Source organism: Dipodomys spectabilis, unplaced genomic scaffold, assembly GCF_019054845.1.
Source record: "Dipodomys spectabilis isolate Male_0828 unplaced genomic scaffold, ASM1905484v1 ptg000026l, whole genome shotgun sequence".
In the NCBI taxonomy this organism is placed as follows: Eukaryota; Metazoa; Chordata; class Mammalia; order Rodentia; family Heteromyidae; genus Dipodomys; species Dipodomys spectabilis.
In genome coordinates this window covers 7,396,115-7,408,821 of record NW_024870703.1, presented here as the reverse complement: position 1 = coordinate 7,408,821, position 12,707 = coordinate 7,396,115, and the positions used below count along the sequence as shown (strand labels likewise).

The following is a 12,707-nucleotide window of genomic DNA, read 5'->3' as shown; positions in this document are numbered from 1 at the left end:
AGAGAGGTTTCATGATCCCCATTTTGCAAATCTTAGGGAAGTGAACATCTCCAGTGTTAGAGGTGATCAGTAGAACTGCAAACTAAGCCTCTCACTACAGACTTTTGGCTCTTAGGGATTCCACCCTAGTGACGCTCCCTAAACCCCAGACTCTACTGTGCCACGACATGGTAGTCACAGGTCCACCTTACTCCCTGCTTGACTGCTGTTTTATTTTTCTACACAGTAGTCCTAAAATACATTTCAAAATGACCAATTTATATGGTCTGCTAATGTGGAGAATATTTTCTGTTAATCAAAATAATTTTAGCTGGGTGCTGGTGGCTCACACGTGTAATCCTAGCTACTTAAGAGACTGAGATCTGAGGATTGTAGTTTGAAACCTGCCTAGGTAAAAAAATCTGTGAGACTCTTATCTCCAATTAACCACCGGGAAACTGAAAGTGGCGCTGTAGCTCAAAGTGGTAGAGCGCTAGCTTTGAGCAAAAAGAGCTCAGAGACAGAATTCAGGCCCTAAGTTCAATGTCCATTATCGACAAAAACAAAACAATTGATTTACAATGACAAATAGCAAAATGAGTCAGCCATGCAATGTGTAATGGAAAAAAGTAAAATTATATATAAAATAAGACCCTTTTAGTGAAGTTAAGTAAAATGAAATCCATATAGTTAGGTAGTTTATCAAGGTTCTAGCTTTTGTTGAGGAGATATATGGATAATTATAACTTCATTAAGATGATAATAAGTTAACCAATGAGAAGATGGCTATTCACAGGCCAATTTGGAGAGCAGGTCATGACCCGAAGGTTATAACTAAACATCTGTGTGTGTGTGTGTGTGTGTGATTTCCAATAAGAAACGGAGAGGCTATGCTAGCCAGTTGTTCCACAAAGGAAAAGTTTCTTTGAAGTAACTTTGCTAATTGTAATGAGCTGTCAAGAGGCATATGTTTGCAGGATATATAAGGATTAGAACAATGGATTTTGGGTGCTACTCAAGAAAAATTAGCACGCAATTTTAGAAAAAAAAGAGCCAAGATATAAAAAAACAAAAAAAATTGCTTTTTACATAATCTAAAAAGTGCAGCTCACTTATAGAAAGAGTCTACAAAACAGACAGCCAATAATGTTTAGAATGTGTCCCATCCCAGGCCCCACAACCTTGCCTGTTTGAGATGCAATCTTTAAATTCTTATAATCCTAGAAAGGCAAGACATGACTATCAAAAAATTACTGAAACCTCAAGGAATTATACTAGTAACAATGATAGAGATGGTAATGAAACAATTTTAATATATGAGATTGATTTTTTGTGTGAGCAAAGAAAGTGTGATAATGAACTCTATATTCATCAGGAACACATCTTTGTTTGCCTATACAAGTGTCTGAAAGAATTAGTCAATTATGTGTTTAGGAAGAGTTTTTAAGTATATTTGTAATTAATGTTTTGATGTTTGGAAAAGATTTAGTTTGTTGAAATGGGTGATAATTTAGAGAAATACTTGTTGTCTACTAGATGCATAAGATTAATGATTTATTCATCCAATGAAGTATTCATCCAATGAAGTAGTCATTTATATTCAATGTGCATTATATAAAAAATGAACTGTAATGAGGGTTGGTTTGTGAGGGGTATAATGGGATAGAACGATGGAATGGGGTGACATGGATCAACATACTCATAACCTGACTTATGAGATTGTTAACTTCTTTGTACAACAACTTAATAATTAAATAGAAAAATAAGTTTAACAGCTTATATAAGTAGAAAAAAATGAAATACTAACAGCTGTGACTATTCTCTATTTGCACACCTTCCTGAGTAATTGAAAATCCTGGGACTACCTTGTACATAGACCTTCTTTACCACAAGCCCTGTGAAGGGAGCTGGCTGTGGCTATGTGACACGTGGAATGATGGTAACCATGCTGTGTGGCTTTCACAGGACACAGTCACCCATTACTCAGAGTTGTACCATGACTTCACCACCACACAAGTGGGAATGCATGAAATCGTCCAGAGCTTCCGGCAGACCATGGACCAGTACAGCAGGGAGCCTGGCAGATACAGGTAGAGCAGGACACACGTCTGTTCTTCACAGGTGTAATGTTAAACCCCCTACTACCAGGCATACTCAGAGGTCTTACAAACCTACCAAAAAAACTACTAAAACTGTATAATTGTATTTTATTATAATTCTGTTATGCCAGGGTCTGATATACCCTGTCCAGTTTCTTAACTGATGATTTCCAATTTCCAGTCTTGAAAATTAAATCAATTAAAAAGAATACATGAATTAAATGTTATCCATGAACTATTTATTATTATTATTTTTTGTCAGTCATGTGGCTTGAACTCTGGGCCTGGGCACTGTCCCTCAGCTCTTCAGCTCAAGGCGAGCACTCTACCACTGGAGCCATAGCACCACTTCTGGTTTTCTGGTGGTTTATTGGAGATAAGGGTCTCATGGACTTTCCTACCTGGGCTGGCTTTGAACCTCGATCCTTAGATCTCAACTTCCTGAGTAGCTAGTATTACAGGCGTGAGCCACCAGCACCTGGCTATGAACTATTATTTTTATCATTGGTTGTCCAGCTCCTGTTACACTATTGAAAGATTTCATCTAAACTGTCAGTAGTTATTAGAAACAGCCTGGGGATCAAATGGCCTGAGGTAGAGAATTCCTGCTGGACATTGGTTTGACCTGGGGCTAGTAGTTACTATGTCAGTTTTCTCATCAATAGAAAGGTAATAGAAATAACTTTTCTAAGGTCATTAAATGAGGTAACTTGATCAGGTTGATCAACAACAATGTTGATTAACTTGATCACAATGTTGCAGAGTTTCAATCAAGTTTAGAAAGCAGAGAACAATACTGATAGAGCCAAATATGCTCTATCTTTGTAATTTTTTAGCATGATTATGGTAATATGTAGGCTTTTTAAAAAAAAATATTGAGGGGCTGGGAAGGTGGCTCAGTGGTAGAGTGCTTGCCTTGCATGCATATGAGGCCCTGAGTTCGATTCCTCAGCACCACATAAGCAAAAAGAAAAAAGCAGGAAGTGGCGCTGTGACTCAAGTGGTAGAGTGCTAGCCTTGAGCTGAAGAGCTGAGGGACAGTGCCCAGGCCCAGAGTTCAGGCCCCATGACTGGACCCAAAAAAAAAAAAAAAATCAGGTTACAGTGTGGCATTTCTTGGCATTCTAGTAGGCCCCAGCTTTATCAAGTTAGTAATAGACATCTAGTTCTCACATCTTATAAGATATAATAGCTACAGTTTTCCCAGTCTTTTTTTTTTTTTTTAGACATAATGCAAGTTTTATTGGGGAACATGATTAAAGTGGGGGTTTTGACAGGCACTTTGCTAACTCTTACAGGTTCATGGGGACTGAAGCCTATGCAGAGAGCATTGACAGAACCATGATGTACTATGGCCTGCCATTTATCTATGAAGCTGATTTTCCTTTCAACAGTTATCTTAACACATTAGACACGCTTTCTGGGAACACAGTGTATGAGGTTATCACATCCTGGATGGAAAACATGCCAGAAGGAAAATGGCCTAATTGGATGGTAAGTCTCCAGCCCAGTGTAGCACATAGTAGGCTTTTCACTTGTTCACCTCTAAAGTCCTGTAGACCTTTGTCCCTTTGGTGATCCTCAATTGTACCTCAATTATAACTTCTACAAACTTTTGAGTTTTTGACTTTTTAACTTAGTTGTTAAAAATGACACAAAGAAGCTGGGTGCTGGAAAAAGCTGGAAAAAGCTGGAAGTGGTATGGTGGCTCAAGTGGTAGAGCACTTGTCTTGAAGAGCTCAGGGACGGCGCCCAGTCCCAGAGTTCAAGCACCACAACCAACAACAACAACAAAAAGATACAAAGACAAAGCTTTTGTTTCATTTCCTGTCAATATTATCTTGTCCAAATGTGTAATACATGAACCCTCAATAAATTTTATCTCATTTGCGATACAAGCTGTGAATTATCACCATTGTGTTTTCATTGGCCAAGATAGCAAAAGCAAGTGATAAGACTCAAGACTGAAATTCTCCCCAGGAATGGCATAAAACAAAAACAAACCCCTCCCCCCTAAAATTGGGATAGGAGTGTGGCTTATTGGTAGAGTGCTTGCATAGCATGCACAAAGCCCTGGGTCTGATTCTTCAGTGCCACATAAACAGAAAAAGCTGGAAATGGTGCTGTGGTTCAAGTGGTAGAATGCTAGCCTTGAGGAAAAGCAGCTCAAGGATAGTGCCCAGGCCCTGAATTCAAGCCCCAGGGAAAAAAAAAAAAGGAAAAAAAGATTGAAATTCAGACATTCTGATATCAAGACCCACACTTACCTTCCTGCCAGATGAACTTCCTATGAAACAGGAGAAATCTCCATAGCACTGTGTAAAGAGTGTGTTAATTCCTGTCTTTCAGACTGGTGGACCAGAGACTACTCGACTGACTTCTCGCTTTGGGAGCCAATATGTTAATACCATGAATATGCTCCTTTTTACACTCCCTGGAACTCCCATAACTTATTATGGAGAAGAAATAGGAATGGGGAACATTTTAGCCACCGATCTCAATGAAATTTATGATACTGTAAGTTTAATACAATTTAACTGTGCACCACTGTTGTAAAATCAAGTATTTGCTCTTTTTTTCCCCTCCCCCAACTAAGATAATTTACTATTTCTGAGACTCATGATTATTTTCCCTTAATTTTTGACAGTAAGAATGACCAGTTTCCTTGGTGGCTACAGAGATTATTAAAAATGCTCCTTTCTGAGCCACCTAACTGGACTTCTTGGTCAGAGCCATGGAATCTTCATTTTATTTTCTTTTTAAGAGGAGTTGCCATTTAACAAAGCAGTTTATGGATACAATGCATCTTCATTTTAAAGATATTTTCACATATTACAATTCAATAACCAGTAGTTTTGTTGGGGATATTCATTGCCCTCTACCTGAAACCTGGAGGATTAGGAAGACTTGCTCTCTAGTTTTTATTGGACTTGCTAGCGCTCAGTTGCATAGCACAAAGACTCTTCCCTTTGTGTTATTAAGCTTACTTCATACTTTTGGAGTGGCTTTTGTTATGTTTTAGTTAGAGGTTATAGCTTTCACAAATGAATTGTGGGGGAGATGATATGAAAGTTCAATTTGTATGATAAGTTTTCAGTTGTTTGTGATCCCAATTCCCTGATAGCTGGTTAAAGTGAAACTTGTTCTCTGTCAGCTTCTAAATGTATGTGTGTGTGTGTGAACACACATATAACCAGGGTGAAGAAAAGAGGACAAAACTCAGGCTCACTTGTACCTTAATATTCACCTACACCAAATAAATAGTAGAATTGGAAATGCATATTTTGAAATCTTACATTATTCCTTTTTGGGGAAAAGAGTGGAGTTCTTTTTTTTTTGTTTTTGGTTGGTTGTGGGGCCTGAACTCTGGGCCTGGGTGCTGTCCCTCAGCAATTCAGCCCAAGGCTAGTGCTCTACCACTTGAGCCATAGCTCCACTTTGGGCCTATTCTGCTTATGTGGTGCTGAGGAATCAAACCCAGAGCCTCATGCATGCAAGGCAAGCACTCTACCACTGAGCCACCTTCCCAGCCCAATTTTTTTGTTTTTTTTTGGCTGTGGGGCTTGAACTCTGGGCCTGGGCGCTATCCCTGAGCTCTTCAGCTCAAGACAAGTGCTCTACCACTTGAGCCACAGCACTACTTCCAAGTGGAGGTTTTAAACATGTTAAAGTTCAAGTCAGAATAGTGACTCAGATGCAAGATGTTACTATTGGCTGTTTTCCAATGCAACTGTTTGAGTGCTAATGAATACAAGTATTAGCTATAAGCTATAGTCAATTAATTATGAAATATATTAGAAGGACCAAAATTGTTTTTCTCTTTCTGATCTTTTGATGCAGAATACCCTTTTTTCAAAGTCACCAATGCAGTGGGACAATAGTTCAAACGCCGGGTTTTCTGAAGGCAATCATACCTGGTTACCTACCAATTCAGATTACCACACTGTGAATGTTGATGTAAGTATGAGTAGAAAGTTTCTGTATTACTACTGGGCTCTGGGCCAGGGCACTGTCCCTTAGCTTTTCTTGCTCAAAACTAGAATTCTACCATTTGAGGCACAGCTCTACTTCATATAAATGGAAATTTTATGCAGAGTCTAGAAACAGAAAATAATTTTTTTTTACTGATACCATATACTTTAACCTTGAGTGTGTCTAAACTTTAAATGATAATTTTAAAATCCATCACACATTTCTCTTGCAGTTTTCAATTTCCAAGGAGTTTGCCAGTCATATGTTGATGAGAATATGAACTAGAACATGGGTTTCCATGTTGGTTTATACTCCTTTTACAATATAAAACTTATAGAAACTCTGTAACTGAAACCTTTCACTTTTCTTTTTGTTCTTTATAGTTGGTTGTGAGACTTGAACTCGGGGCCTGGATGCTGTCTCTTGAGCTCTTTTTACTCAAGGCTAGTGCTCTACCACTTTGAGCCACAGCCTCACTTCCAGTTTTTGAGTGGTTAATTGGATATGAGTCTCTTGAGGATTTCTCTGCCCAGGTTGGCTTTGAACCATGATCCTCAGATCTCAGCCTCCTGAGTAGCTAGGATTACAGGCGTGAGCCACCAGTGCCTGGCTATAACCAAAACCTTTGAGCTATAAAGGAAATTTTCTATGGAAGTCTTTTCAGCAAGCTCAGATATCCTGGACAGGGAGGGAGATAGGTATGAAATGGAGGACTCACAGGAAGGTCAGCTAGAATGTAGGATGTAGATTTGAGAACAAGACTATTTACATGAAGAAAAAGAAGACATGAGTGACTCCTAAAATAGCCACAGTGGAAAAACATACCCTTTGGCTTCCCTAGGGAATAACCCAAGCCCTGTTTGGCAATCAACTGTATGTTGGCATAAGTACAGCAGAGCTTGGAATAATGACATACTTATAAAGGTCAGACACAAATCTAGTGATATTCCCTAATAGACTATGCCATTTCTTCAGAAATGAGAATATTTATTATAGAGCTTACAGGAGCCAAAGAGAAGGGGAGGACTCCAGCTCACATATCATTGTAAGCAGGAAAGGAATTCTACATCCCAAAGTCACACAAGACCAGTATCTAACGTGGATTCTCATGGTTACAAGAGACAGATAACTAAGATGTACAGACAAAGAAGACCAAAACACAAAGACTTAATGTATTACATTATGTTTGAGAGACACTACATACAAATTAGACAACATAGCAAACCCAAGACTTCAATGTCAGTGTAAAAGTCCTCAATAGATTATATTTTAGGCACTTCCTAGGCAAACTCTCTAAGGAGTTTAGAGATACAAAATATTGTGAAGAGACATAGACATGTAAATAGTAATTCATGTGCTAGAAAGGAGATTTATTGGAAAAATGTACTGGGGAAAAAAGCCAAAATAAGCTAATATGAAAAAATTTGGTATATAGAGGATTGAGCAAGAAATTCTAACATATATCAAAAATAGAATTCTACAACAGAACAGTAGTTGGATGAAATAATCAAAGAAGTAGAAAACACCTAATAACTGTGATGAAGACTTTTTCTTCTGGAATGGTAAAGATAAAGGAAAACTATCCAAACATAAAACCAAAACCAAAAGACAGATGTCCTAGAAAAGGATTGAGAGTTGTACCAGCATCAGACTTCAATTGGATACTAGAATACATTAGAACTTCATTTTCATAGTTGCAATGGAAAATTAATTCTGAGCCTAGAACCCTACAACTATTCAAACTAATACTTCATAGTAAATTAGAACAGAAATAGGAAAGAGTCCAAACTTTTTTTTTTGTCGGATGTGGGGCTGAACTCTGGGCCTAGGTGCTGTTTTTCAGCTCTTTTTAGCTCAAAGCTAGAGCTCTACCACTTGAGCCATAGAGCCACTTCTGGCTTTTTCTGCTTATGTGGTACTGAGGAATCAAACCCAGGGCCTCATGCATGCAAGGCAAGCATTCTACCACTGAGCCACCTTCCCAGCCCCAAAAGTCCAAATTTTACCATTTAGTTACTCCCTGAAAGAATTAGAGGATTCCTAATATAAAAGGGAGATCTAATGTATAAAACATAGTAAAAAAAAAGCATCTGACGAAACTTAAGGATAATTTGTGATGCATAATATAAAACAATGTATCTAGAAGAGAAATCTTAGTGATTAATTTCCATATGGGAGGTGGTGAAAAAGAACACATGGCACAAGCAGGCTAATATTCTTATTTTGTACAAGGGATGGAAAAAAGAGGGTCTTGGAGGTTTGAGCTGTCCAGTAGTCTTTACCCAGGATGACTGGTAAACAATTAAAAATTCAGTTCCTGGGCCTCACTAACATTTTGGGCATTAGCAGCTAGTGACTGCCATGTTAGATAGCACAGGAATATTTTTAGCATTGCAGAAAATTCTGTTGGACAGCATTGTGTGCGTAGAAACCCATGACAATACAACTAGGAGCTTGGTGACTCATGCCTATAATCTTAGCAATTCAGGAGGCTGAGATCTAGATGATTGTGATTTGAAGCCAATGGGGGCAGGGGAGTGAGCCTGTCAAGAGTCTAATTTCCAAAATAACCAGGAAAAAGATGCTCAAGCAGTAGAGCATTGGCCTTGAGTTTTAAACCCCAGTACTTCCAAATAAACAAATCAACAAACAAAAAGGTCATTACAATTATAAGCATAAGCATCAGGACAGATATAAATCACTTCAGGTAATTTTCCCTTTATGTCTGTGATTTAACAAAGGGCTTTTAAAAAGGAAATAAACACCTAAACACCAAAATAATAGAACAATTATAAACTGAAGATGGAAGTAAAACTTCAGGACTATGTCAAAACATACAATAACCACAAAAATGAATGGATTAAATCCACAAATAAAGATAAAAACATCCAGATTAGATAATAAACAAAATTCAGAAACAAAATATAACTAAAACAAAAGTAGGCAGGAATAAAGATGGGCTTGTAAGGTGGTTCAGTGGTAGAGTGCTTGCCTTGCATGCATGAGGCCCTGGGTTAGATTCCTCAGCACCATATAAGCAGAAAAAGCTGGAAGTGGTGCTGTGGCTCAAATGGTAGGGCGCTAGCCTTGAGCTGAAGAGCTGAGGAACAGCACCCAGGCCCAGAGTCCAGGCCCCACAACTAACAAAAAAAAAAAAAAAAGTTAAAGATAAGCTTTTGTTTCAAAACTATACAATTTAGCTATCAAAACAACAGAAAGGCATTTACCTTTTAAAAATTACAATGTATAAAATGATAAATATGAAAGGATCTTGGCCATAGCAGTGTTCTATTACACAGACTTTAAAAATTATTTAAACATTTTATCAGTAGAAAACCATATATGCAATCATGTAACTATAGTTGGGCGCTGGTGGCTCATGCCTGTAATCCTAGCTACTCAAGAAGCTGAGATCTAAGGACTACAGTTCAAAGCCAGCCTGGTCAGGAAAATCTGTGAGACTCTTATCTCTAACTACCAGAAAACTGGAAGTGGCCCTGTGGCTCAAAGTGATAGAGCACTAGCCTTGAGCAAAAGAGCTCAGGGACAGTGCCTACTAGGCCCCTCGAGGTCAAGTCCCATGAAAAAAAAAAAAAAAAAAGGAATGTCTGTAGTCCTAGTTACTCAGGAGGCTGAGATCTAAGGATCACAGTTTGAAGTTGATGTCAGCCTGGGCAGAAAAATCTGTGAGACTCCAATTAACCACCAAAAAGCTGTAGTAGAGCTGTCTCAAGAGGTAGAGGCACCAGCCTTGAGCAAAAAGGACAGTACTTAGGCCCTGAGTTCAAGCTCTAGTACACACACATTAAAAAAACATACAAAGTACAGAAAAGCAATATGCCATCACTGTGTAAAGAAATACACAATCTTTGCATAGGGACAGATTATTTCATTGGAAACATAAAAAGGAAAGAACATAAAACAGTCATCTGTGTCTCTGCAAGGGAAACTGAGTTGCTAGGGAATGACTGAATGAAACTCTATCATTGCATATATTCTTTTTGTAAATGAATTTTAAACTATGTGCAAGCATTTCCTAGACAAAAATGAAGTTACAAAAAAAGCAGGCTTGGAAATATTTAATAGCAGACAAAATAGAATTCAATATGAAAAGCATTTTATGAGAAAGGCAATTTTCTTAAATTGAACAGTCCACTAAAAATCATGAATCTTTCAAAATACATGAAACAAGTACTTAGAGAAATGCAAGGAGATACAGACAACTGCAGGCAGAAATTTCAAATTAGACAAAAATAACAGCTAACACTTCATATGTGAGCAGCTCTGTACTGTCTGCTTTTCATGCATTATCTAAAGCTTCAGGAAATGTTAGTAATAACTTGGACAGGCCACATACTCATACCATAAATCCTTTGCTCCTGATAAACACAATAAACATGTACTTATAAGATATCCTTTAAAGACATATATTAAGCATCCATTCTTAAAGAAGAACAAGAAAAATCACTACCTCCACGAAACATGGCTGGCAAGAGTGTAATGAAATGAAAACTATTGTTGATTTGGCAACAGCTCTTTAGAAGAATAATTTGGCATTATGTATTGAATCTCCACACTCAGACACAGTAATTAGCTTTCTGATGACTATCCTAAATGAATAATATAAAATATGGAGAGGGGGTGAAAATGTAAGGGGATGAAAGTGTAAGAGTATATTACAAATGCAAATGTTAGAATGAAAAAGATGGCCAAGTATGTTGTATGTATGGAAGCCATCTAAATAGAAAAATGTTGAAATATTAAAGAGAAAAAGCAAGTCCATCATATTATGTATATTTTATAGAGCTGTTAACCCCCCCCCCCCTCCAAGTCTTTGACATATACTACTTTTTGTGGTAAATCTACAACTTCAAATTTTTACTTTAGGCAGTTTTTTATTCTGTAGCTCTATGTGTGTGTGTGTGTGTGTGTGATCAATACCATGTTTGAAGTTACACGATCTTTGCATAGTTGCAACCTATAATATCTAACCAAAGAGAACAAATAAATCCAAATTCATCTGAAGTCCTCCTTGCCCCTTGCTATGTGGCTTTTTTTCTTCCAATCCTCTGTCAAATTCATTAGACCACAGGGGCTTTATTTAGGCAAGTTAAATCCAAACACAGTTCTTTTAGGATTCCTGAAGTGTGGCTGAGTCTGGTTTCACAGCAAGTTAAAGTGTAGTAGAGCACAGTGCACTGCAAGGACTCCCAGAAGAGCTGAACTCTGAAGTGGTAATTTCCACCAGGTTTTCTTAATAGTTATTTATTTATTTATTTTTGGTCAGTTGTTGGGCTTGAACTTTGGGCCTAGTCCCTGTCCCTGGTGCTCTACCACTTGAGGCACAGTTTTCTGGTGGTTAATTGGAGATAAAAGTCTCACGATGTTCCTGCCTGGGTTGGCTTTGAACCGTGATCCTCAGATCTCAGCCTTCCTGAGTAGCTAGGATTACAGGCATGAGCCACCAGCGCCCGGCTCTACCAGTTTTATGTAAACTGTTTTTATCTATATATTAATGTTTACAATTTGGCAGTTATTTGACAGGGCAAATAGAAACAAGATTTCTTTTTTGGGGGGAAATAATTATTAGATATTAAACTATTTAACAAAAATCTTAGAATCAAATATTTATGTAAAAACTCTTTTTTAAAAAATAGGTCCAGAAAATGCAGCCCAGTTCAGCTTTAAAATTATATCAAGATTTAAGTTTCCTTCATGTCAATGAGCTGCTTCTCAGCAGGGGCTGGTTTTGTCTTTTGAGCAATGACAGCCACTCTGTCATTTACACAAGAGAACTGGATGGCATAGACAGAATCTTTATCGTGCTTCTGAATTTTGGAGAATCATCAACACAACTAAATCTACAGGAGATGATTTCAGGTCTTCCTACAAAACTGAGAATAAAATTAAGTACCAATTCTGCCTCCAAAGGCAGTGAAATTGATACGAGGAGTATTCTTCTGGAGAAGGGAGATGGCATCATCTTGGAATACAAGACAAACAATCTCTTTCACTATCAAACAGCTTTCAGGGACAAGTGCTTTGTTTCCAACCATGCATGCTATTCCAGTACCTTAAACATACTGTACAAGCTATGTTAGGACCTCTATGCGAGGGTAATATTGGCCATGGTTTATATTTTTATTTCCTGTACAGCATACTGCTATATGAATAGTCATTAATTCTTAGATATAGGTATTTCTGTCACTTGAATGTAACTGCTTTCTCAAATGTTTGAAAGAATAAAATGTTTAAAAGAAAATATTGTGTATAGTTGTTACATTTTTTTCCCTTAAAATGCAGCCATAGAAATTGGAAGATGACTTACTCACAATGTCTAAAAATATCCATTAGCAAAGAGGAAGGACACTGATTGTAAACTGCTTAAAGAAAATTCTAGTAAAAGACACAAAGTGTTCTGCTTGGAAGGGAGGCCTGCATTCTGTGGCCCCTAGACCTTCACTCCTCTCCCTTCCCCATGTCCTTCTAAGGAGCATGATTTAAAAACTTCTCTCTCAGGTTAAGGGATATCAGAGGGAACAGTACAAGCAAGATGTAGACTATGCAAAACCTGGATGGAGAAACAACTTTCAAAAGATTATCTAATAACTTAAAAGCTCACTTTTCTAAATCCACTTGGAAATAAGAGTATAAAAC

At 37.7% G+C, this 12,707-nt stretch overlaps 1 protein-coding gene across 1 annotated transcript in view; it reads left to right on the top strand.

Annotated features, from left to right (window-relative positions):
- The window catches only part of Slc3a1 (solute carrier family 3 member 1), a 37,104-nt gene extending 24,406 nt beyond the window's left edge, over positions 1 to 12,698 (top strand). Inside the window, exons 6-10 of the mRNA XM_042675385.1 lie at positions 1,945 to 2,069; positions 3,377 to 3,572; positions 4,428 to 4,595; positions 5,919 to 6,035; positions 11,708 to 12,698. Of these exons, the coding sequence (XP_042531319.1) occupies positions 1,945 to 2,069; positions 3,377 to 3,572; positions 4,428 to 4,595; positions 5,919 to 6,035; positions 11,708 to 12,151 (1,050 nt within the window). The 3' untranslated portion in view covers positions 12,152 to 12,698. The remainder of the gene's footprint in view (positions 1 to 1,944; positions 2,070 to 3,376; positions 3,573 to 4,427; positions 4,596 to 5,918; positions 6,036 to 11,707) is intronic.
- The last annotated feature ends 9 nt before the right edge of the window (positions 12,699 to 12,707 follow it).